The following is a 23,854-nucleotide window of genomic DNA, read 5'->3' on the forward strand; positions in this document are numbered from 1 at the left end:
CGTGTATGAAACAAAGCTTAGCATTGTGCACATTTCCCATACAGTTTGTCTACGAAAAGCACACAAATTGTTTTCTTGATAATTTTTTAATTAAAAAAATTTGGACTGAAATTCCTCAGTTATGGAATTTTAACCAACCTTCACACAAAGACTTGCTTGAGTTGTGAGAGTGTGCATTTGCAGTTAGATATCTAGCTGATCGCAATTGGCGTTTGCACTTACATATCTAGCTGATCGCAATTGGCGTTTGCACTAAGATATCTAGCTGATCGCAAGGGGCGTTTGCGCTTAGATATATAGCTGATCGCAAGGGGCGTTTGCGCTTAGATATATAGCTGATCGCAAGGGGCGTTTGTGCTTAGATATATAGCTGATCGCAAGGGGCGTTTGTGCTTAGATATATAGCTGATCAAAAGGGAAAATCCCTGTCAGGTTGATGTAATGTTGTTTACGTAAAAGGAACGGAACAATCATAAAAGGGAAACCAAAGATATGAAATGAACGTTTTAAACGCATACACGGGTCTGTAAGAAGAGTAAGCCTAAAAAAACACGACCTGATCAATCGGTTGGAACTAATTTACATGATAGTTTGCCGAAGGAACCCGAGTCGACTTTTGTTCAAAATAAAAGCCAAACGGGCAACTGTTTTGATAATGCAAGAAAGCCACTGAAACAGACCGGAATTCTGTTAATTAGAAATTAAACAAGAGATGTGTTTGTCAGAAACACAATGCCCCCTATTGCGCCGCTTTGAAGCCATAAATTTGACCTTTGACCTTGAAGGATTACCTTGACCTTTCACCATTCAAAATGTGCAGCTCCATGAGATACACATGGGTTTCCGGACGTTTCACCCCCAAGACGTTTCCTCCTCTAGACGTTTCTCCCCCAAGACGTTTCCTTCCCAGACGTTTCCCCCCCCCCCCCCCACACACTTTGGTTTAAGTGCAGACGTTTCCCCCCCAATAAATGTATGATTGTTTGTTTGAAGTTTATTCTTGATTTATTATCAAAATAATTGTTTTGTTTATGAAGTTTTCAATTAACTTTATTTATGAAGCAGCTTGTTTGATTATTTGTTTGGTTTAACTGTGAATGGAATGCATGTAAATCATTAGTGTTGAGGAACTGTAGTTGTTTGTTGTTTTTAATCCAATAAATCCAATTAAATAGGGTCAATTGGTGAATTGATTAAATGGTTAAATCACATTTATATTAATTTCAAAACTGTTTTCCTTGTAACAGTTAAATATGATAAATAAATAAACTATATAATTGTCAACAATTTTTTTTTTATGCATTTATATGTATGTATTTAATAAAATGATTGGATGTCACTGTAAAATACAACAGATGCATCTATGACTACCATAGTTTGGATTCAAAACCAATTAAAGCACTGTGGATGCTATTTTCCTTCTAAAGGCTTTTATAGATAAACAACTCAGTACTAAAAAGAAACTATACTGTTGCTATATCGACCTTATGAAATGTTATGATATAAAATCATTAATTAATATTTCAATTAGTCAGGAATCAACTAACATCATTTTTTTACACATAAAATGCACTCAATTAAAATACTAATACTTTATTTTCACTTTATTAAAAATAACAATTGCTAATATACATTTACATATTATGCAGACTTTTCACCCCCATTTTGGGGGTGAAACGTCTGGGGAGGAAACGTCTTGGGGGAGAAACGTCTGCCACCCATACACATGCATGCCAAATATCAAGTTCCTATCTTCAATATTGCAAAACTTTAACCTTGGTTAAAGTTTTGGGACACACACATACAATGACTGACCGACTGACACAATTACAGACAGACAGGCCAATAACAATATACCCCCCATCTTTCGATCCGGGCGCATAACACTCACTTAAACAGAACCAGCTACTATGTGTTGGTTATAAAGAGTCCACAAACATTACATATAATACTGTGAAGTAGTTTTTTTGTGAAACGCCAATATTGGTATGTCGTTTGTACAAGGCCGTTAATCGTGGTGCCCGTGCCCACGGGCACCACCTCTTTTTTGAGATGCATAAACAAATGAGCCAATGCAACTTTCAAGGTGGCGCTCAGGCCCGGATGATTTGAAATTTAACGGATAATTTTTCTGGGTGATTAGGTTTTATATATTTTGTCAACATATTTCGCATTATTTAAAAAAGTTTGCCAATGTAGTGTGATTCAGCGAATATACATTTATCCAAAAAATGTACAGAAGTATACAATCACAATCCATTTGGAGACGTGAGGACCTTTATTAGTTATGGCATGGTATAATTCCTAACAGAAAATCGATGTCTTTTGCCCGTGTGAAGAGCACATTTCCAGCTCATTACATAAAGGGATTGCTTTGAACATACAAGCCTATCTAATAGATACATTTGCATTTTTCAAAAAGAGAGTGAGCTAATGCCAATGAGGTGACGCTTAGAATAGGACGTGGCGCCAATGCACATTTATAGCTACTTTAAAGTGACATATTTTATGTAATGGTTTCTATTATGTTTGCAGGACTAACATTTATTTTGTAAGTTGACTTCTTCAGCACATTTGAGTCGCGTGCGTTTTAATTAGTTTAATTAGTTTTCTAATCATGTCTTGATGGATTTAAACGGTCGTCTTTGTAAGATAGAAACATTAAACATGTATTATAAAAAATAACGTAAAAAGACCGAGCTATGTTCATTTTTGGAGTTGATAGCGGGAAAAACAACATATATGAGCCTAATTAAGATTCGTTGATATTGGCCTTTTAGTAAATAAAGCATTTGGATTAAAGGACACAAATAATCGTTTCAAGGAGAAGTATTATCTTACATTTATTTCGTTAATTATCATACTTTATACAAAAATTGTTGTTGATGAACTATTTTGATAATGTTGATAATTAAGTTATTGGTTTTATTGAGTATTAAACATTTTTGGTATATATCGTACAATATGTTTTATTAATGCTGGTGACTGCTTAAATGAGTTGATAACTTACATATTTAAAAAAATCTACATATTATTTATTCTATAATGTGTTTATGTTCTGTAAAGAGTATGGCCTTCGTATGTACGTTAAAAAATAAAGTAAATATAACAAATAACATTATCTACCAAATGTACGTCATGTGATTGCGATACGACTGTTAATTGATACACACTGCGTTGGCGCCACCTCCTATCATTCGCGCCATCTCCTTAGCATCGGCTCCATCTCTTTTGGAAAAATGCAAAATTATCTGTTACTTCGGCAAGAAGCTAATATTTTTGTGCATGCATAATCTAATATGTGTTGTACGCAATCGTTTGATGTCGTTAGCGATTTAACGCCCGTGTCTTACGATGCCGGTACCCTTCTTAACACAGAGACATCATGGTTTTGTAGTGGCCGTTACCATTGGAAGTGCGACGAGAGCATGCATGGAATACTAATTACACACTGTTATACAGACGCATACCTGTTATTTTACGTACGTTGTAATCAATTAAAAACGACCAATGCGAATGCATATATACAGTCTTCACAGTTATACAGACACGTGGTACATTTGTATTTTTGTAGCGGCCGTAACCTTTGGAAGTGATACAATGTCATTGTAGAAACACATCGCAGTTCTGTAGCGGTATGAGCCTTTAACGATAGGACAAGGTCATTTTATGTATATTCTACACTTTGAGTGAAAGGGATTTAAGGGCATTTTATATACATTCTACATTGTTGTAAAGACGCATCGTTTTTCTTTAGCGACCGTCAGCATTTGAATCGTGGTAATCCCATTTTATATACATTACATACTATTATGCAGATGCATCGTAGTTCTATAGAGGCCATTTTTGAACAATTGAAAGTTGGATAATGCTATTGAATATACAAAAAGACACATCGTAGTTCGGTTGCTGCCGTAACCATTTGATGTGCAGAAAAGTCATTGTGTATGCAGTCTGCACTGTTATAAAACATGCCGTAGTTCTATATCGGTCCGAACCATAAATGGTCGGACAAGGACATTACATGTACTTGAACGTTTGTAAGCGTTTACCGATCAACACTTTTAACCATCGGCGTAAGAGGAAATTGTATGATGTCAAGACAAACAAAACCCTGACTAGATACGACGTGTTGCTGCATAATCAGGGGCGCCACCTCTTGTTTTGCGATGCATTGATAAACTTTATGAGCCAATGCTACTTCCGAGGTGGCGCTAAGGACCGGATGTTATGAAACGTCACGGATAGTGCTGTATAGTGACTTAGTTTTATATGTTTTTTTTCGACACGTTTCTGATTTTTTTTAAATCGGGCAATGAAGTGCGATTTAGAAAAGATTTATTTATCCACACATGTACAGAAACATATAATAACAACCCATTTGAAAACGCGATGAACTTTGTAAGTGTTGCATGGTGAAAATTTTAAAAGAAAATCGATGTATTTTTCCTGTGTGGCGAGCAAATTTACACCCGATGAAATCAATTACAACATCAAACCATGGCTTTCAACATTTGTTAGTTGTTCCATGCACGAAAACATTGAAAATGTGGTGTTTTTCCAAAAGAGATGGATCAAATGCCAATGATTTTATTTTATTTGGTAAACATATGAACATTACATAGTTACTACATAATACAATATAAATATATTATCACAGCAATATGCATAGCAAACCATGGAATGCACACACAAAACCAAGGATAACACAAAAAAAGAGAAAAATGATTTTCACTTATTTCCATTGTGGTCCTTGATATTGGTGGCAGTAACCACGAAACAGTCATGTATTAGATATTTAATAATGTATATGTATCACAATATGTACTGTTTAATAAAGTATATTACTGATTTAGAATGAACAAAAATAATCACATGTTCATTATTATCACAGAAGTTCCATAAGAAAGTTACACACTGCATATGTAGTTAATAAACACACTTTGTAGCATACTATAAGTGTAAGAATAATTATGAGATCATTGCATCTTATTGATCATAAGACTTAAAAATGTATCACAGTATTTTAACAGAACATAAAATTCATAATAAAACTTATACTATTAAAAGCTATAAAGACTCTAAAAACTGTTTCTTGATGGCGCCCTTGAAATTGTTAGGTTTAGGTACATCCCTGATGTTTTGAGGAAGATTGTTCCACAGATACCATTATATTATGTAAATGTTTGAGAACCCAAACTTCCTACTCTTGGTTTGGAAAAACGACCAGAGTCTTCAAATGTAAAATTTTCAATAAAATAATCAGATTCTGGCTGAGCTACCATATTAGACCTAGTACAACGATTATGTACGCCAGACACTGGCTTAAAATTCTCACCCATATACTCTGGTGCAAGGCCATTTTTAATCTTATGTACATGACAAAGTATGATCTGTTCTACTCGTTTTGAAACAGGCAGCCAACCTAAATGTGAAAACTGTTCTTGACCAACATGTAATCTGTTATCCATATTCAGAACAAACCTAATCATCTTGTTTTGTGTAGTTTGAAGCCTATTTATAAGTGACTGAATAAGACCAGGGTACCAAAAAGAGCAGGCATAGTCAAAGTGGCACTGTATAAGAGACATGACAAGGGGTTTTCTGGTGTGCAATGTTAAAAACTTACTATTTCTGTATAGAAACTTTAATCTTGAGTTTGCCTTTGTAATAATTGACCTAGCAATTGATTTACCAGACAGGAACTGGTCCAATATAGCACCCAGGTACTTAACAGAACTTGATGGAGTAATTGACACATCATTGCAAGAGACATTTAACTGAGGATTTGACCTTAGTTTGGGCTTTGAGCCAAACAATATAGATTCTGTTTTACCAAGATGTAGGGAAAGTTTATTGTCCACTAACCACTCACGTATAAGTTCAAGATCGTTAGAAAGAATGGATTCAATTTCTGAAATGTGTTTACCAGCTACCAGGATGCCAGTATCATCAGCATAAAGTAAAATTTTATTTCTTACCACAGCGGCCATATCATTCACATAAATTAAAAATAAAAGGGGACCTAAAATGGAGCCCTGATGAACACCGCATGAGATGGAGGCCTCGGAGGACATAGTACCCGATACGTCAACAACCTGATGGCGATCGGAGAGATAGGAGGTAAACCACCTGACTGCGTCACTATGGAGACCAATAGCCTCAAGTTTCATGATTAAAATGAGGTGGCGCTAATGACAGGAGGTGGCGCCAATGCACATTTTCAGCTATTTTTATTTTCGATGCCAACCATACACATTTTGTGTCGTATTCCAGGTTGAGTGTTCGATATTTTTTCTTAATTCGGTCATTATGAAATATAATCGAAACAGTGAAGTCTACATATTTATGAAGAAACATGTGTTACAAAGAGAATTTAAGATTTCTGTTTTTGAATACACTATACAACTGGAAAGAAGTTTGAGTATAATAAACAACAAGAAATATCTTTAAAAAAGGTATACGGCGTTGATTGTGGTCGATGTTTATGAATGATCAAAAGTTATCTCTATGAGATAAAAAGTAGCGGATGCCTTTTTTTCTGCGCAGTTCTTAGCTTCATCACAAGCAAATCAATTACGGGGTGTTGCGCCAGATTTCGTGGCTTATTTTGCTTTATGTGATATTATTATTCAGATATCTATATTTAAAGAATAGAAAAACACAAGAAACATGAAAATAAACGAGTGCTTATAGGTCAGCCGGCAATACTCGAATCTTATTTAATTGCATAATTATAGTATAGTGAATTATAGTGCTCATGCTTAATAAACTGGTCTAAATGGATAAATATTTCTAATTAATTTTATCAAAATTGGTCCTTATCATGCAAATGTTGAAAACATATTAAAAATCGATGATTGACAAACCACAATAATATCGCCGAATATCTTTATTTAGTATCTTTCTGATCAAAACAGACTTCAAGTGCACAAAGTTTACGAGACGGCGTTTATATAAAGATTTCTGCAACTGACCGCAAACTGACCTTGATACCTTGCGGATTGGAATGCAATGCATTAAAGTTAGGTAACAATTCTGCTGCTGAAACGACGGCTTGTTTACGCCAACTGACCCGAATTGACCCGAAACCTCGCGGGTTGAAATGCAATGCAAGTAAGTACTAAATATGAGAATATAGCCTTTAGTATAAACGCTTTTGGGCTGGTAATTCTCTGAAAATAAAAGGTGAACGCACAAACTGTATTTATGTCGAAAATTGATTGTAAAACTGTTATATCTATTGAGCCTTTTCATTAGAGATAAAATTGTTTCATGCAGTAAAACAGTGTTACGAAGACGCGGATATGTTTCCAATGTTCTGGTGTTATACTCAAATCAGCCAATGGAAAAAATGAAGTGTATTCATTCGTACCTAGCCGCGGGAAATTTCATTTGAATATTATTGGACACTTACAAAGGTCAAGTCAGGGTGAAAAGCTGGCTTAATACAGCTTACGCCGAAAAATGTAACGTTTAAAGCCGAGCTATTCTATTTTTTTCCCCGATATTATTAGGAATAGAACAAACGACATAGCTGTTAGCCTATTGATCAGGGGAGGTAAATGTACGTTTATGTGAATGATTTAGTCGTATTAATCTCCCTTGCCATTGCCCGTATCACTAAATAGTGCATCATACAACGCGCAGAAGATTTCTTAATTAATAGCAATTGTAATTTGTATGGCTCTGGCTCGGAAAATGCAATTAAATACAAATTTATCTAAATCGGAATGGAATATATAAGTCTGATTATGAGACTTATGAGGCGCCTCATCGGCGGAATGATATTAGAACTATTTCATCACCATGGTTTCATATCAGCCTCTCTTGCATTCGGTACCCCTCGCAGATTATTATAATCGGACTCGGGAGAAATACGGATTGAAAGTAGTCCGCCCACGTGATACCATTCTAAGAATGTTACAACAACAAAAACAATAACAACGATGGCGTCCATAATTCCTGTAGAGTTTGTACTTGCTCTGGCTTCAGAGCATAGAAAATCCCCATTTTCATCTTTGCAAAATGTAAACAACTCGCAAAACCGGCCATGTTTGTTTTTACTATGTAATTTTGATTCGCGTAGGCCCGCGTAAGTAGACCACAATACCGCTTCCGAAATGTGTATTCATACTATCTCCTTCGAGGTACTTATCCGATGTTTGACGGAAAGGGCCGAGAATGTGCGATTGCCTCTCTTGTTAAACAAGGAAGCATCACTGTCACGTTTTGTTTTCGGAAATATTTGTTTTGTGTTCGTTGAATGCAAGTTCAACTGTCGTGCACCATGGGGTTATTTGGGACTCATCCGTTAAGGTAGGTTTAAGCTTAATTACTTGTATTGTCAATGTGTTTCAATTTCAATAAAATAACATTCGTCTGCTAGTGTTTTTTTTACAAAGGGAAGTAATATCTTGAGGCTATAATCCTTAACTTTGAAAAGTTTGATTATACTAGTTTTTATATTTCATCACACGTAAATAAATGAACCCAATTTAATGCACACTCACTGTGAAATCTGCTATAAATAATTGTGGAATCTTAAAAGAACAAAGTTTAACATTCTTCATTAAAAGTTCAAGAAAGTTATCCAATAATTTTTAATAAACAGCATATGCTGCATTGATTGCCTAAATGCATATATGCACTTTAATTATGTTTCAATCGTATTTATCTATGGACAAAAAAGGCGGGTCATATTTACTTGTCCAACAATAAAACAACTTAATTCCAACATAGGATTTTCACACCTCAACTTAACTTTCTGCCAAAGTAAATAAAAGAAAGAAATAAAGAAACATATCTAGAATTAAGGGTTGACGTTTATTTTTACTTCAGATGGCGGATATAGAGGCCTTAACTGAACCTAGTCGTAAAAACGGATGTACTCTTCCACCCCATATCACCCAGGTGATAGCCTGGGTGGTACTGGTGGTTTTCGGAGTATTACATTTTACGTCACTGGTGCCTGCGCTTCACAACTCCTGGCAGCCCGCAGCTCATGCAGTGCCGGGGGTGGTGATCTTCGTGCACCTTATTGTCCACGTGGCAACTTTAACCATCGACCCGTGTGATGATAAGGTGCTTCAGGCCAAATTGCCAAAAGTCAAATTGAACAGAGCAAAGCATAGTTTCGTCATAGAAGATGGCCATTGTAACTTCTGTCAAGTGGACGTTGGGTACTAGTAAGTTGTTGCAATTTGTTTCTTTTAGCTTACAGTCAGGGGTAGAAAGTCCTCAGGCAGAGCTTTTGTGGTTACTGGCAGTAAATTGAGTATAGTTGTTTGTGAAAATGGCTGATACAAAAGCAACAACATCAAATAAATGCATGTCTGAGTCTAAAATGAGTAGCTTGCAATTTGCCAAAAAGCAGGATTCGGAATTTCTGCTTCAAATGAAATGCCTGAATAATTTTTTTAAATGTCCTCTCAAAAGACATATCTGTGACTGTGAGCGTAACTGTGAACAACAATCGGTATTATTTTTATATGACAGACTTTCAATTTTGTGGTTTAAATGTGGTATTCTCGCGTAAAGAATTAACGCATGTTTTTGTAAATCGTTAAGAAACTAAAGCTGTCTTACTTCTTATTAACTGTTTATTCAAATTGTCTATAATTCATGATGTGGACCTGTCATTTTCACTAACATTTTTTAATGTTAATTTCCAGCAAGGATAGTAAAATAAGGCACTGTAGAGAGTGCAACAAGTGTGTGAAGAATTTTGACCATCACTGTCCATGGTTGAACACCTGCATTGGAGCCAAGAACTACCGGTAACAATTATTATCTATCTCTGCTTACTGCCAACCACTCTTTCGAGACTTATAGGCAAATATGGACACTGCCGAGTCCATTTCCTGGAAAGAACCCGTACTTGGTGTCTATGGAAGCGATAATGAGAACACTTCCCGAGTAGGAATCAAACCCACGAACTCCTGATCACTTGGCCGACACCTCATTCACTACACCACTGCAACATTTTAATATTTTCAATTCAATTCAATTTTTATTTTAAGTCGGTGCATAAATGTCAATATAAACATTAGCCATGTATAGCTATTTACCGACATATCAGAACAACATAACATGTAACAATTAAACAAGCATATGCGAGAGTCAATGAGAATAAATAAATAAATAAATGACTATAAAACATGGTAGTTTCAATACTGAAATGAAAGATCAAAGGTGGGTTTAAAACAAATAACATAAATACATTGTATGATTAAAAAATGTGTGGTGTACCTGCTGATCTTGACTTATAAATGTCTTAAAGCTGCCTTAAAAGCAAATGGGTAAAAAACTGAGTGAGAAATATGGGCACAAAGGTGCGACAGATAAAAAATTGATTTGAGAAAACTGCTATTACCTCAGATCAGTTCTGCAAGGAAATGATCAGCAGCTACATTACAAAGCACATATATGAATGAAAACATAGTATATATACCCAGACTCATGTTAGATATAATATGAGTGTGTGTACATATCCTCAATAGCATACATGTTGTACATGCATATAGTGATTAAGTTTTAGAGCTAAGTATAAAAGGCAAAATAAAAGACAAAGCATATAACAAAACAAGAATGAACTAATCTAGCAGATTGCATAGGAAATGCAAAAAAGCAAGGTGGAATAAATAGTCTATATACACAGACTCATCTTAGATATAATGTGAGTGTGTGTACATATCCTCAATAGCATACATGCACATATAGGGGTTGAGTTTTAAAGCTAAGTATAAAAGGCAAAATAAAAGACAAAGCATATAACAAAACAATAATGAACTTATCTAGCACAATAATGAACAAAGCATATAGCAAAAACAATAATGAACTAATCTAGCATAGGATATGCAAAAAGCAAGGTAGAAGCAAATCGGATGCTGAATATATAAGCAGGGTGTCTGAAGTATTACTATTACTAAGCATGGTTAGAACAAAAAGTACAGGTACAACTCTCTCCGCTCCATGAGCTTATCAGGCTTTTAAACTGATTGAAATTACTTTCATCTCTAAAGTGTTGAGGGAGCTTATTCCATAGTTTGGCAGCATAGGAGCGGAAGGAGTTAGTGCCATAACCAGTGGTTCTCACCTTTGGTATATCAGCTGTCCCAGTGTACCTAAAAGAGTAATTTTGTTTTTTCATATTAAGAAGATCATGTTAGTATGTTGGACCTTGTTTATTTAAAATCTTAAAGGCTTCAAGTGCCATAGTCCTTATTCTTCTTATTTTAAGGGAGGGCATTTTAGAGCGAGATAGAAGGGTTTGATAGTCAGAATTGTGATCACTGTTAATAAAACGCAGTTCCCTTTCCTGTATCTTTTCAATCTTTTTGGTATTAACCTCCCCACAGAAGTGCCAAGTAAGAGGGCAGTAATTAAAATTTGACAAGATGAAAGAATAATATATATACTAAATTTTCCTAATCTACATAGATATTTCCCAATTCGTTTGAGGACATTAAAATGTCTTGAAGCCTTTTTACATATATTTGAGACATGTATGTCAAATTTAAGTTTGAAATCAATAGTGACACCTAGGAGTACCACATTATCATCACATTGAATTCTGATATCATCAAAGTTAAAAGTTATGTTTTCTTTTTTGGTTTTATTACCAATAGCAATTGCCTGGATCTTATCAGGATTAGCTTTCATTTTATTGTTCTGAAACCAATTCATAAGAGACATGCTATCTTCTAGCGTTTTTACCACATTTTTGATATCAGAATCCGCACGAGACAGTGTATTATCGTCTGCATAATTGTACAGACAACTATTATTTACAAAATAAAAAATGTCATTGATGAAGATGTTGAAAAGGACAGGTCCTAATATGGAGCCCTATGGTACACCCTTATATATTTCTTTAAAATCACTAGTTAGAGGACCTGAAGTAAGAAGTTTAATACTGTCTGATATATACGTCAAATGTGTGTGTCTGAAATAACAATCAAATCTTAACTGAAATATTTAAAACCATACTTTAAGTAGTAAAAGTATGTCACATATTGTCTTCTGTTGCTATATTTGAAAGTAGACCACAAAATGACACATTGTAACAGACTTGGAGGAGTGCTAGATGTAAGAGCTAATAATATTATATATTTATTATGGTATACTTATTGTTCCAAAATTGTCATAATATATATCATACAAATCTAACTGCATATAACCATTTAAATCAATATCCAATAGTGGACCAATACTGTATATTGTGTATAGTGCTACTTTGGTATACCTTCACTGGTACAATAACTAAATAAAGCCTTCTCATATAATCCTTACAGTAGCAGCCTCTTTACTCTATATAAAGTTGGGAAGTGGCAAACTGTACCATTCCCAAAACCATAACAAATTTCTTACAATTTATCCCAATTTTGAAGTACAAAAAAGCCCAAATTGGATAATTAATCTTATATTGAACCCTTAAAAGATTCATAAGTTTACTTGTGTTTAATCCAGTTTCTTCTAATAAAATTAAATAAATCGTACAAACATGTCACTGTTTATTAAAATGTCTTAGGTTTCCAGTTTCTTCTGCAATTTAAATCATGTTCTGTTACTTGCTAGGGGAAGGAACTGTGGTGGTGTTGTTATAGATTTGCTTTGATTATAATTTATTGTCTCTTATGCATATTGTATGCACCAATGGGAATCAGCTGAATTCTGAATTACATTGCTTTTTCCCTAGCGTCAAAGGACTTCATGGTACATCATGACACTTCAGTGTTTTTTTTCATTCAAAATCGGGTCTGGTAATGGGCACCATTCCCAATGGAAAAAAGTATATATTTTTCCCAAATGGCAGCTAAAAATTCCCAATGGAAGATGTCAAAAACATTTTTTTTTTATCTCAATATTTTATTCATCCATATTAGTTTAACCTTAGTAAATATAATATTGAAAGCACTTGTATTCTCAATTTTGAAGCATTTTTTAAGCAAAACAACAACAACACTAATTTCTCAATTTTAGTCAAAACACAGCAAATTTTCCCAATCCAAAGGGACCCTGCCCCATTCCCAAAATGGTGAAACCCCCACTGCACTTATAATATTGACACTGTTCTGGATGCAATATTTAAAATAAATTAAAGGTATTGTTAACCATAATAATTTAACAAGGAGAATGTCAGCGTTGATGTTGAGTCTGAAATAAATCAACTCTCTTGTATAATGCTGGACTGGTCATTGTCAGCTCAGGTACTTTATTAAAGTAACCCAGGCACTCTTAGCTATACTACAAGTACCAGGGTACAGAAAATATACAAAAAAAAGTACCCCGGAGTATGTGAATTTAAGCGAATTGTCTGTACTTGGGGTACATTTTATATTTAAGAGTACATAGGGTCCTTTGTAGTGGTACATGAGCCAACAACCACCAATGGAGCCTCTACAAGTGGTGATTCTTGGCTCAGGTACTTCTTAAAAGTACATTGCGTACTCTTAGTAATTTACTACAGGGACCCTGGGTACGGAAAATATACTAAAAAGTACATATTAGTATGGCCGGGTACCTTTAAGGAAGCGCTCAGTGACCTCTAATGATTTCCCACAATTTCTTTGATGGTTGAAGAGCCTAATATTAAGTGCCGTAGCCTAGTGGTTAAGGCACTAGAAATCTTTTGGGATATTCCCGCGCAGGTTCGAATCCTGTCGACTACGTATACTTTCTTGCGACGCATTTTATTTCTTTTCTAACATAATTTGATTTAATATGACATAATTATAAGCTCTGTTTATTGTATATGCACATTCTTCAATTATTAAAATTAAAACAACGTTATGGCTAAATTGGGTGAAATATGACCCATGCATGTTGCATTTTTATTTTTATTTCAAAAGTAAACGGTAAATCTGTCTATTTCTTGGTATTTTTGCTGTATATAGTGTATCTATAAAAACTAAGTTCAAAATATTACTTAAATAATACTATTTTGAATTTTATGACACTTTGTTTTTAACCAACCCAATTTCTACGTGGCCTGAAACCACTTACATTTCATGGCGCTCTTCCATAGATCACAAGTTATAAAAAATAAATGGCTGTAAAAGAATTTTTTTTCCATCTTGTTTAAACTTTAAACACCTTTTCTGCATCTGTACACACCAACTGCATGCCTATATTTGGAAATCTGGATGAATTATGGAACTTTCATATACCCCAAGGGGTGCACATAAACTGGACAAAAGCCAAGTGTTGGGGTGGTTTTGAAAAAATCAATTTTTTTTTTAAAGCATGGGAAGCCTACCTAAAAATTTGCATGTAGTTCAGTGAAATGATGCTAATTAAGAAAATAATAGATTAGATTAGATTTGGATTGGTGCCCATTACGGGTGCGCTACCTTAAGCGTATTTTTTCTATGTGGAATACATTGTAGTATACTTAATAGTACCTGGGTACTTTTAGGTAGTACCCTAGCTGCAAACAACCAATTGAGCTAAAGTATCCATTAATGCATAAGCACTGTTATTTGACTGTTCAAACATGCTTTTCCCCTTAATACAGGTACAAAATAAACAGAACAAGTTGTGTTAAGAATTATAATTATTTAACTTATAAGTACAAATTCTAAATGACCACCGCGGTATTATGACCAACTCGCTATTACGACCACCATTGTTGAGTACTGAACTTTTCCTTCTATATTCCAAACGCCATTACACTCACTAATCCGACCAACCTGCTAATCAGGTATTGCAACATCTTTAATCAATATCAATCAACAAAATTGCTGTAAATGGACACCCACCTAATACCAGCGATTTTAACAACTAACTTAATTGGAAGTTGTGGTTTGATGGGGTTTGTTTACGAAGTGACGTTGTGACCGTTGCCCAATTAATGACATTTAACGAGAACTGTTTTAAGCATCAACTGCAATGATTAGATTGTCAGCCCTTGTTATTCTTTTTAACCCTTTATTCTTGATTGATAATTAGCTTATAGCGTCTTAGATGAGAAAATTGGTTATTGTTTGGTACACACTTAAAATAATAAAGATGACAATTATATAACATATAGGATTATTGAATAAGATTGTTTTGTTTGTGATGGACCTGAAACCGACCTGTATGCCATATTGTTATTCAAAATGGATAAGTGAAAACAGAAAAAGTTTTGTGTAAAAGAAAATATTGATTTAATCAACGCGAGTATGATGGAAAATCTCAACGGCAGTTGACTGATTTATTCAGCATTTGAAAGACCCAGCTAGGTGTGTTAATTTGTAAACTTTTTCGTCCTTCCAAACGTTTTTTTTCTTGGTTCCGTTATGTCAATTCGTCTACTGAATGTTATAACTAGGGTAACTGACATTTTGTGAATTGTTCAGGAAAGCATATTTTCAGACATTTTCAAAAATACAATAAGAGCACTTAAGTTATTTTTTGCGCTCAAAATATTTCAGTGTTGAAAATTATGGTAACTGCTCCTTTCTTAATGTTTTATTGTTTTAAAAAAGACATATCAATTTGGAGTTTTGTATCGTTTTTCAAGTGTTACTCTAATACTAATCAGAAAATTTGAATACGGAAACATGTTTATTATTTTGATAGAACATTTTTTTGCTTCTCCTGAAAATTTAACAAAATGTCAGTTACGCTACTTTTTGCATTCAGAAAATGACATGTGTTTGTTTTGTCAATTTCAAAAAATTGATAAAAACATTATTTTTACCAAAAAGGTTGACTTAATATTTTAACAATTGATGCATGTCACCTTAATAAACACAAAAATGGAAAAAATTAAAAATTTATAAAAATGTCAGTTACATGACTTATTACATTCAGTAGGCAAATTGATAGTTTGACATTTATCTGCTTTTTTAGATTGTTATGCAGAGATAACCTATTGACCATGTTGTGACAAAAATTGCATTTGCCATTGAAAAAAAAGCGCTCATTATAGAAATTACCCTACAAAACAGGTGAATAAAATAAAAAAGCTTTGCTAAGCCTACACCAATTAACTGTTTCTTTAAGTAAAGAGTAAAGGATAGCACCATGATGAAAATAATGTTTTACTTCTTGTTTGAAAAGCTTAAAATACTATATTTGTACAATGTATTGATTTACTACTGTTATATTTCTTGCAAAAAGATTAAAGTTCATTGACTATTTACCATTTGTGTTATCTTTCCATCAAAATTCATGGAAACTCAGCATTAAGACCACCTCACTATTAAGACCACTTTTCAAAAGTCCCACAGTCGGTCTTAATAGCGAGATTTCACTGTGAGTATTTCTATGACATCCTATTGGCAGCTTTTTAAGAATGTGGTCAGATTTTCAAATTTGATAGATACAAATCTGGGTACAGGTCCGTATATCATGCATAAACTTTATGTTCTGTTCCAAGTTTAAACCTGTTTATTGTTTAGCTTTATTGTATCCAAAGCTTAAGGCTTATTGAGACACTCTTGAGTCTGTTGCCTGAGAAGAACCAGTGCTTGGTGCCATTGGAGGACATTTTGAAGATCCTCTTGGAGTTGGGATTAGAGCTTGGACTTCCTTATGGCTATATGGACCACCATATGCTTTGCCACTGCTACCTCACATTATGGTGATATTCTGTTTTTGTTTCCAGATGGTACATAGCAACACTTGCCACGGCTCTTGTTGCTCTTGTCTTGGTCACCGGTATTGCTGTGATGGAATTCATCACATACTTCACTGACAAAAACGACAGAAACATTCTGCAGCCATATCGAGGTACAACTATTACAAATTGTTATGACACTATATGACTTGTACCTTTTGAGTTTTGACTTCTCCCTTATCAGCATGTGGAAGTCACTTTTCCCTGGCAAAGGAGAAGTTCCTTATTCAACAAGCGTGCACATTCTTGTTTAACTCTACTTTGATATAATTCATAATTTGAGATATACAGATGGTCATTACTATAATCCTCTTCAACAAATCCAGAAACAAACATAAGGCAGTCCAAGACAGCAACATTCAGCTGTAGTAATGTAACTTGTCAAGGGAAGCTTATGAAGTTAATCAAAAGGTGCATAGGCAATTATGGGTTGTATTCAAATAATGTCTCAACTCGTTTGCTTATTGCATCGCTATGAGAAAAGATGTCAGATTGCCAATCTGTGACGCAGGATTGGTCATTTTGTGATGAGGTACTACTTAAAGGAACCCGGGGTACCCTTACGTATACTACAAAGTACCCTAGGTATGGAAAATATACTTAAAAGTAAAAGTATTTTTTTACTAGGGGTAAATTGTAGTACACTTAAGATTACCTTGGATACTTTTAAGTAGTTACTGAGCCAAAAGCTACCAATTGAACAACCATGATTGGTCAATTTTGGCTCATGTTCTACTTTTTTGTATCTGGGGTACAGAAAATAAACTAAAAAATACCCGAATAAATGGCAGATGCCTAAAGCTGTAGTTTCTGAACATGTAGTACTTTGAAGTATACTAGTAAGATGTAAGTATAAGAGTACTACCAGTACTTTTAAGAAGTACCTGAGTCGACAACCACCAGTTGAGCATCACGGACAATGGACGATCATTCACTTAACTATTTATATCAAATTTTCCTGGTGGTAACGGTACTTGGCCTATAATTTATAAAACAAAGCAACTTTAAGTTTTAACCACAGTTAATGATTTCTGTCAGTCTGTCAATCACTTCCATACCTTATGTGACAATCCACAATTCTGCCTAGATACTTTTGTTTGTCACAAAAAAATGGGGTCTTTTTTCAATTGCAGAAAACGTAATGCTCTGGGCAAAGAACGTAACAGACCAAACTACCTACTGATTCCAACACAAAGATATAATTCTTATTTCAATCCCAAGATCTCTACTCTTTCAGGGGCAATCAAGACTTGACTTTATACCTTGAGCGTTACTTCACAACTGCCTATTATTATTGCATGTGCATATTTCTCTACATATGTAATTAACGCAAGTTGTCTCTGTCATATGATTGTAGACCTTAATGCTACGTTACACTACAAAGATGCAGACTTCCAAATCCTCTACCAGAGAGTGCCTCATGAGGCGTGGCTTGCCATGTTAGCTGTCTTATTCACACTGGGTGTCGTAGCTGTCGGCTTAATCACACACCTCCTTGGATTCCACATCTACCTCAGTAAGTTGATGTCTGCCACTTTATTTTATGGTGCCTTCTACATTAGGAATCAAATTGGAGATTTATGTTGTGAAATTGTGCAAATAAAAATCTTTCAAATTTTTAGATGAAAAGCTAAGAAAATTTTCTCAAACTTTTAAAGAGTCTGTGATAACCAGTCAAGAGAGGCAGGGGAATGGGCACAGCTCTCTGCTCTTTCCTTTGTCTGCATTTTCATAAAATAATGTTTGAATAATTGTTCATGATCATGCTTTTAGACGCAAGGCTGAAAGATAACATATATTTCTTATTAGCAATAGTTAATATTGTAATGAAACTGAATGCAATGATATTTCTGCTTCAATAATGATCTGTCATCTTCAGTTTACCACAAATTGACAACATATGCCTTTATTACGGCTGAGAGACCAAAGAAAAGCCAGACAAAGCTCAACAAAAATACCACAAGCTGCTACATAAAGAAGGTACTATACAGACAATATGGAGTGCTTTGAACAACAATTTCCTACACTTTTAGATGTTTAATAAAATCCTTCTTGCAAGAGAAATAAGACCTTTTGATTGTTGAAATTTCTTGCAATTCAAGAAAAATCCATCTTGCAGGATAAATAAGTAAGACCTTTTGATTGTTGACATTTATTGAAATTCAAGAATTATCCTTCTTGCAGGAGAAATAAGTCCTTTTGATTGTTGACACATTTTTCAATTCAAGAAAAATCCATCTTGCAGGATAAACAAGTAAGACCTTTTGATTGGTGACATTTATTGCAATTCAATTTAAGTTCTTCTTGCAAGAGAAATAAGACCTTTTGATTGTTGACACTTATTGCAATTCAAGATAAAAACCTTTTTGAAAGAGAAATAAGACCTTTTGATTGTTGATGGCACGGGGTGACAAAATTGTGGGGCCAGGGCGAGTGCTCTCCCGACTGAGCTAACGGGGCCACCACACAACTTCTACCCTAACATAACCAAGTTCAGACCATGATATAGACACTTATTGCAATTGAAGATAAATCCTTCTTGCAAGAGAAATAAGACCTTTTGATTGTTGTCACTTATTGCAATTGAAGATAAATCCTTCTCAAAGAGAAATAAGACCTTTTGATTGTTGTCACTTATTGCAATTGAAGATAAATCCTTCTCGAAAGAGAAAAAAAAACTTTTTATTATTGATACTTATTGCATTTCAAGATTAATCCTTCTTGTAAGAGAAAAAATACTTTTTGATTGTCAACACTTATTGGGATTCAAGATAAATCCCTCTTTTAAGATAAATAAGACCTTTTGATTGTTGACACTTATTGCAATTCAAGATAAATCCTTATTGCAAGATAAATAAGAATTTTTTTATTGTTGACACTTATTGCAATGCAAGATAAAAACCTTCATGCAAAAGAAATTAGACCTTTTTATTGTCGACACTTATTGCAATTCAAGATAAAAACCTTCTGGCTAGATAAATAAGACCTTTTGATTGTTGACACTCATTGTAATTCAAGATAAATCCTTCTTGTGAGAGAAATAAGACATTTTTATTATTTACTTTTATTGCAATTCAAGATAAATCCTTCTTGCAAGAGAAATAAGACTTTTTGATAATTGACACTTATTGCAATTCAAGATAAATCCTTCTTGCAAGAGAAATAAGACCTTTTGATTGGCAACACTTATTTCAAGTCAAGATAAATCCTTCTAACAGGAGAAATAAGACCTTTTGATAGTGGACACTCATTGCAATTCAAAGTTAAATCCTTCTTGCAAGAGTAATAAGACCTGTTGATTGTCAACACTTATTTCAATTCAAGATAAATCCTTCTTGCTTCTTGCAGGAGAAATAAGACCCTTTGATTGTTAATACTTATTGCAATTCAAGATAAATCCATGTTGCACGAGAAATAAGACCTTGATTGTCAACACTTATTTCAATTCAAGATAAATCCTTCTTGCATGAAAAATGAGACCTTTTGATTTTTGACACTTATTGCAATTCAAGAGCATGTTGTTTTTTTAAATTTCCTTCTTAGTGGAAATAAAACCTAACAAAATAATAGTTTTTTACTCATTTATACAAACGGTGACTAATCCACAGGGCAAAGTGAACCCATCAAACAACAAGGATAGCAGTTTCAACAACACAGTCCAGGGAACCTGCCTACCATCATTTAACTTCCTGAGGTTTATCAAGAGGGGGAACCGGTCCAATGTTGAGATCCAACCCACCTCTGCCAGCGCCATACCTGCAGAGAACAACAACAACTCCAAACTGGTACTCAATTGAAATGTTTTGATGTAAAATTTTAAAGCAAGTGAAAGTCCTGGCTGTATGAATGCATAATATAAACACACATTCATTTAAGACTTATTGTGGAGTGTATTTTAAAAACAACGTTCAGATACAGTAGGATTATTGCTTGTGGTCTATTTTGAGCTCACCTGAGCGATAGCTCGGGGTGAGCTATTGTGATAACTCAGCGTCCGGCGTCCGTCCGTCTGTCTGTAAACAATTTGTAAACATCTTCTTCTACTAAACCATTGAGCCAATTTCAACTAAATTTCATGTGGAGCATCCCTAGGTCATGGGACAAAAGAATTGTTAAAAAAAATTTGATCACATCCCTTCTCAAAATAAAATACACTTTTTAACAAAATACGCTTTAAAAAGTGTATTTTTTCTGCATTTTTACCGAAAAGTGTATTTTTTCTGCATTTTTTTCATAATTAAGTGCACTAAAGTGCATTTTTTCTGTATTTTCATTATCTTTCAGTGTATTTTACTGTACTTTAAGTGTATCTTCTGTAGACAAAGTGCATCTTTTTATGCAATAAGTGCATTTTTTCAATGAAGTGCATTTTTTGTGCATATTAGTGTATCTTCTGATTTGCAAAAAAAATATTCTTTCTGTACAAGTGTAGTTTTAGTGCATCTTCATAAAAAAGAGCAACTCTATAGCAAATAACTGAAGTTAAAGGACAGAGATATAGTGTTTAATAGGAGGATTGTACTGAATTCTTTTTTATCTTCACATAATGTTTATGGTCTTATTATTGCAATTTGTCTGCTCATAAAATATGTGAATCAGTAGAGCAGCTTTTAAAGGGAAAAGTACAACTAAATCAGGCTGTGGGTAAATAATTAAAAATATTGAAAGTGTCAAAAAAATTATGTGGTCTTGCCAGAATCAATTATATCTTCACAACATAAAAAACAAGTATTTGAACTTTCTTACACTGATATTTAACCCCAATTCAATTAATGTCTACCACATTGACTATTAACATACATTTTAAAAGACAATTTAAATAATATTTATAATATTATATTTATTTCCTAACACCATTCAGTATGTTATATTGAAATATTCACAATTAAATATAATATGCTAAGTGTGCTGTGTATTATTCAATAAATATCAGATAAGATCAGGATCAGATAAGAGATCAATTAGCATCATAAACACTAATCCCTATCAGTGCTCCATCTAGCCAAAACAAAGGGGTGTTTATAGAATTTTGATTGGTTCTGGGACCATCTATTTGAAAACAAACCACTTTTGATTGGTTGGAGCACAGAAAGTTATTTGGAGCACAGGAAGTTATTTTTGTAAACAATTTGGTTTCAGCAACTTAAATTGAGCTAAATTTTTAGGTATAATTCAGCAACATTAATTCTAGTGTCAAATGTCTTGAAATTCTTTCAGCACATGAACTATTGTGTGATGAAAACAATGTGTATTTACTACAATGTGTAAATCAACAATAAGTTTGTTGCAAAGAAGATTCAAAGTGGGTGGTTAAAGTGATCAACAACTGCAGTTTTTGTTTTTTTGGAATGCTGAAGAACAGCTGTAACAGGTTTGTATTTTCATTTCTGCATCTCTTTTTATTTAAATTAATTATGATCATTATCATATTTATGTATTGTCACTGGAAAATGTAACTGGATGAGTAAATGTAATGCAATTTTAAGGAAAAAAACACCATTTGAATTATTATGGCTGTATTTTATGGTTATTGTCATCTTAAAATTTATTTATACCTATTTCTTGTCATTTATGAACAGATTTCTTTCCCCCATATTTAATCAGAACTTTAATATTTTATATTTGAAGGTTAAACCCCAAGGTGAAATTTACATTGATCGGAAGATCCATTGGACAGAATGTGCATCATCGCCTGCCAAAAAAGGGAGCAAAAAGGGGACTACCTGATGTATGGACATGTATACCAGGCCAACTTGAGGGGAACAGGAGTGGGAAACCGTGCCCTGTAGCTTGTCCTTGACCAAGAAAAGATGGATTTGTTGAGAGGTAAAACTATATAATAAAGGTTGTTGCAATTCAAAGAAGTCACACTTCCGACCAGTCCACACAGCCAAAGGAGACCACATATATTAGTACATTTATTAACAGTATTTTCTATCAAACGTAATTTCTTTAAATTATTTATGAAAAGCGTTAAGTCACATGTGATCACGAGATTAAAATTGCAAAAATAAACAAACAAAAACAACAAGCCAACAAACTTGTTTTGATTTAAATTTATGATATTTATAGCAACTGTTGAACAAGATTACCATAACAGCAATATTTAACACTTACATTATAAAATATCTTTCAGGACCTGATCTCAAATGAGATCATGCACGAGAAGCGCCTCGCAGACCATGACAGTAGTATTCAGACCTGTATCATCAGCTGGTGAAGTGCTCTATAAAGGGTTGTTTATGAATGCATTCTTTGTAAGAAACAGTGTATAACAACAAATATAGTGACAGGGGCTAAGCTGCTAAATATTGTCAGCATGTATGCAGTGATTTTCTTTGGAAATTCAAAACAACCTGTACGTACTGGCTCTCAGAAGGGCATGTTTTAGCGCAATAATGAACAAAAAAAGGAAGATCTTAAAAATAAGGTATAGATTTATATAAATTTCATGAATACTGTTCATTTATCATATATTAGGATCCAGAATATGATTGAATTAAATGTACTGCTTTTGTCCATATTATAAAGGAATTAATGTAATATATAAAAATCTAGTAAATGATAGGGAAAACATTTCAGCTTAAGGAGGGGAAATCTTTAATATTTTTGAAGTGGAAACCACCTGTATTTGGCTGTTAATCAGTTACCGATAATCAGGGGGGAGAAAAATCACTGGTATGAGCTTGATATTTTCAATTGTTAATTCCAGATAGGCAATAGCCCGTTTGAATCCTCTCTTTTATGTAGATATGTAACATTTGTTTTTGTTTTTTAAGGTTTAACATTCTAATAAAAGTGTGTATTTATCTATTGAATTGTACTTTTTGTTTTTTATGTATGTGTTTACACTAACCTTTCATTTAAAGAATGAATGCTGACTTCAAAATGCTGGGATTTTTTTTAAATTTGGTTAATTTTTAAGCATATTAATTTGAAGTGATGAAAAGTACACTTGAGCGTATAATGCGCTTAAAAAATTCACTTCCAACACTTCAAAAAGTGTATCATTTGTATGACTGAAAATGCACTCAAGTGTATTAATGCGCTTAAAAATTCACTTTTAATATTGTAAGGTGTATTATTTGTATGACCGGGAATGCACTCAAGTGTATTAATGCGCTTAAAAAAATTCACTTTCAATTTTGTAAGGTGTATTATTTGTATCAGTGGAAATGCACTCAAGTGTATTAATGCGCTTACAAAAATTCACTTTGAATACTCAATGAAGTGTATTATTTGTAT

At 33.8% G+C, this 23,854-nt stretch overlaps 1 protein-coding gene and 1 long non-coding RNA gene across 2 annotated transcripts in view; both read left to right on the forward strand.

The window, feature by feature from the left end:
* Positions 1 to 8,147: 8,147 nt before the first annotated feature.
* LOC127882228 (palmitoyltransferase ZDHHC1-like) overlaps positions 8,148 to 23,854 on the forward strand; it is a 20,630-nt gene continuing 4,923 nt past the window's right edge. The window contains exons 1-7 of the mRNA XM_052430757.1: positions 8,148 to 8,319; positions 8,842 to 9,188; positions 9,675 to 9,779; positions 16,598 to 16,722; positions 17,967 to 18,125; positions 18,489 to 18,589; positions 20,218 to 20,394. Coding sequence (XP_052286717.1) covers positions 8,842 to 9,188; positions 9,675 to 9,779; positions 16,598 to 16,722; positions 17,967 to 18,125; positions 18,489 to 18,589; positions 20,218 to 20,394 — 1,014 coding nt within the window. The 5' untranslated portion in view covers positions 8,148 to 8,319. The remainder of the gene's footprint in view (positions 8,320 to 8,841; positions 9,189 to 9,674; positions 9,780 to 16,597; positions 16,723 to 17,966; positions 18,126 to 18,488; positions 18,590 to 20,217; positions 20,395 to 23,854) is intronic.
* LOC127882236 (uncharacterized) lies at positions 20,748 to 23,484 on the forward strand. Its single transcript, XR_008050454.1, has 2 exons — positions 20,748 to 22,435; positions 22,746 to 23,484. It is a non-coding gene; the product is annotated as an uncharacterized LOC127882236 (long non-coding RNA).

This window comes from Dreissena polymorpha, chromosome 5 (genome assembly GCF_020536995.1).
Source record: "Dreissena polymorpha isolate Duluth1 chromosome 5, UMN_Dpol_1.0, whole genome shotgun sequence".
Classification (NCBI taxonomy): Eukaryota; Metazoa; Mollusca; class Bivalvia; order Myida; family Dreissenidae; genus Dreissena; species Dreissena polymorpha.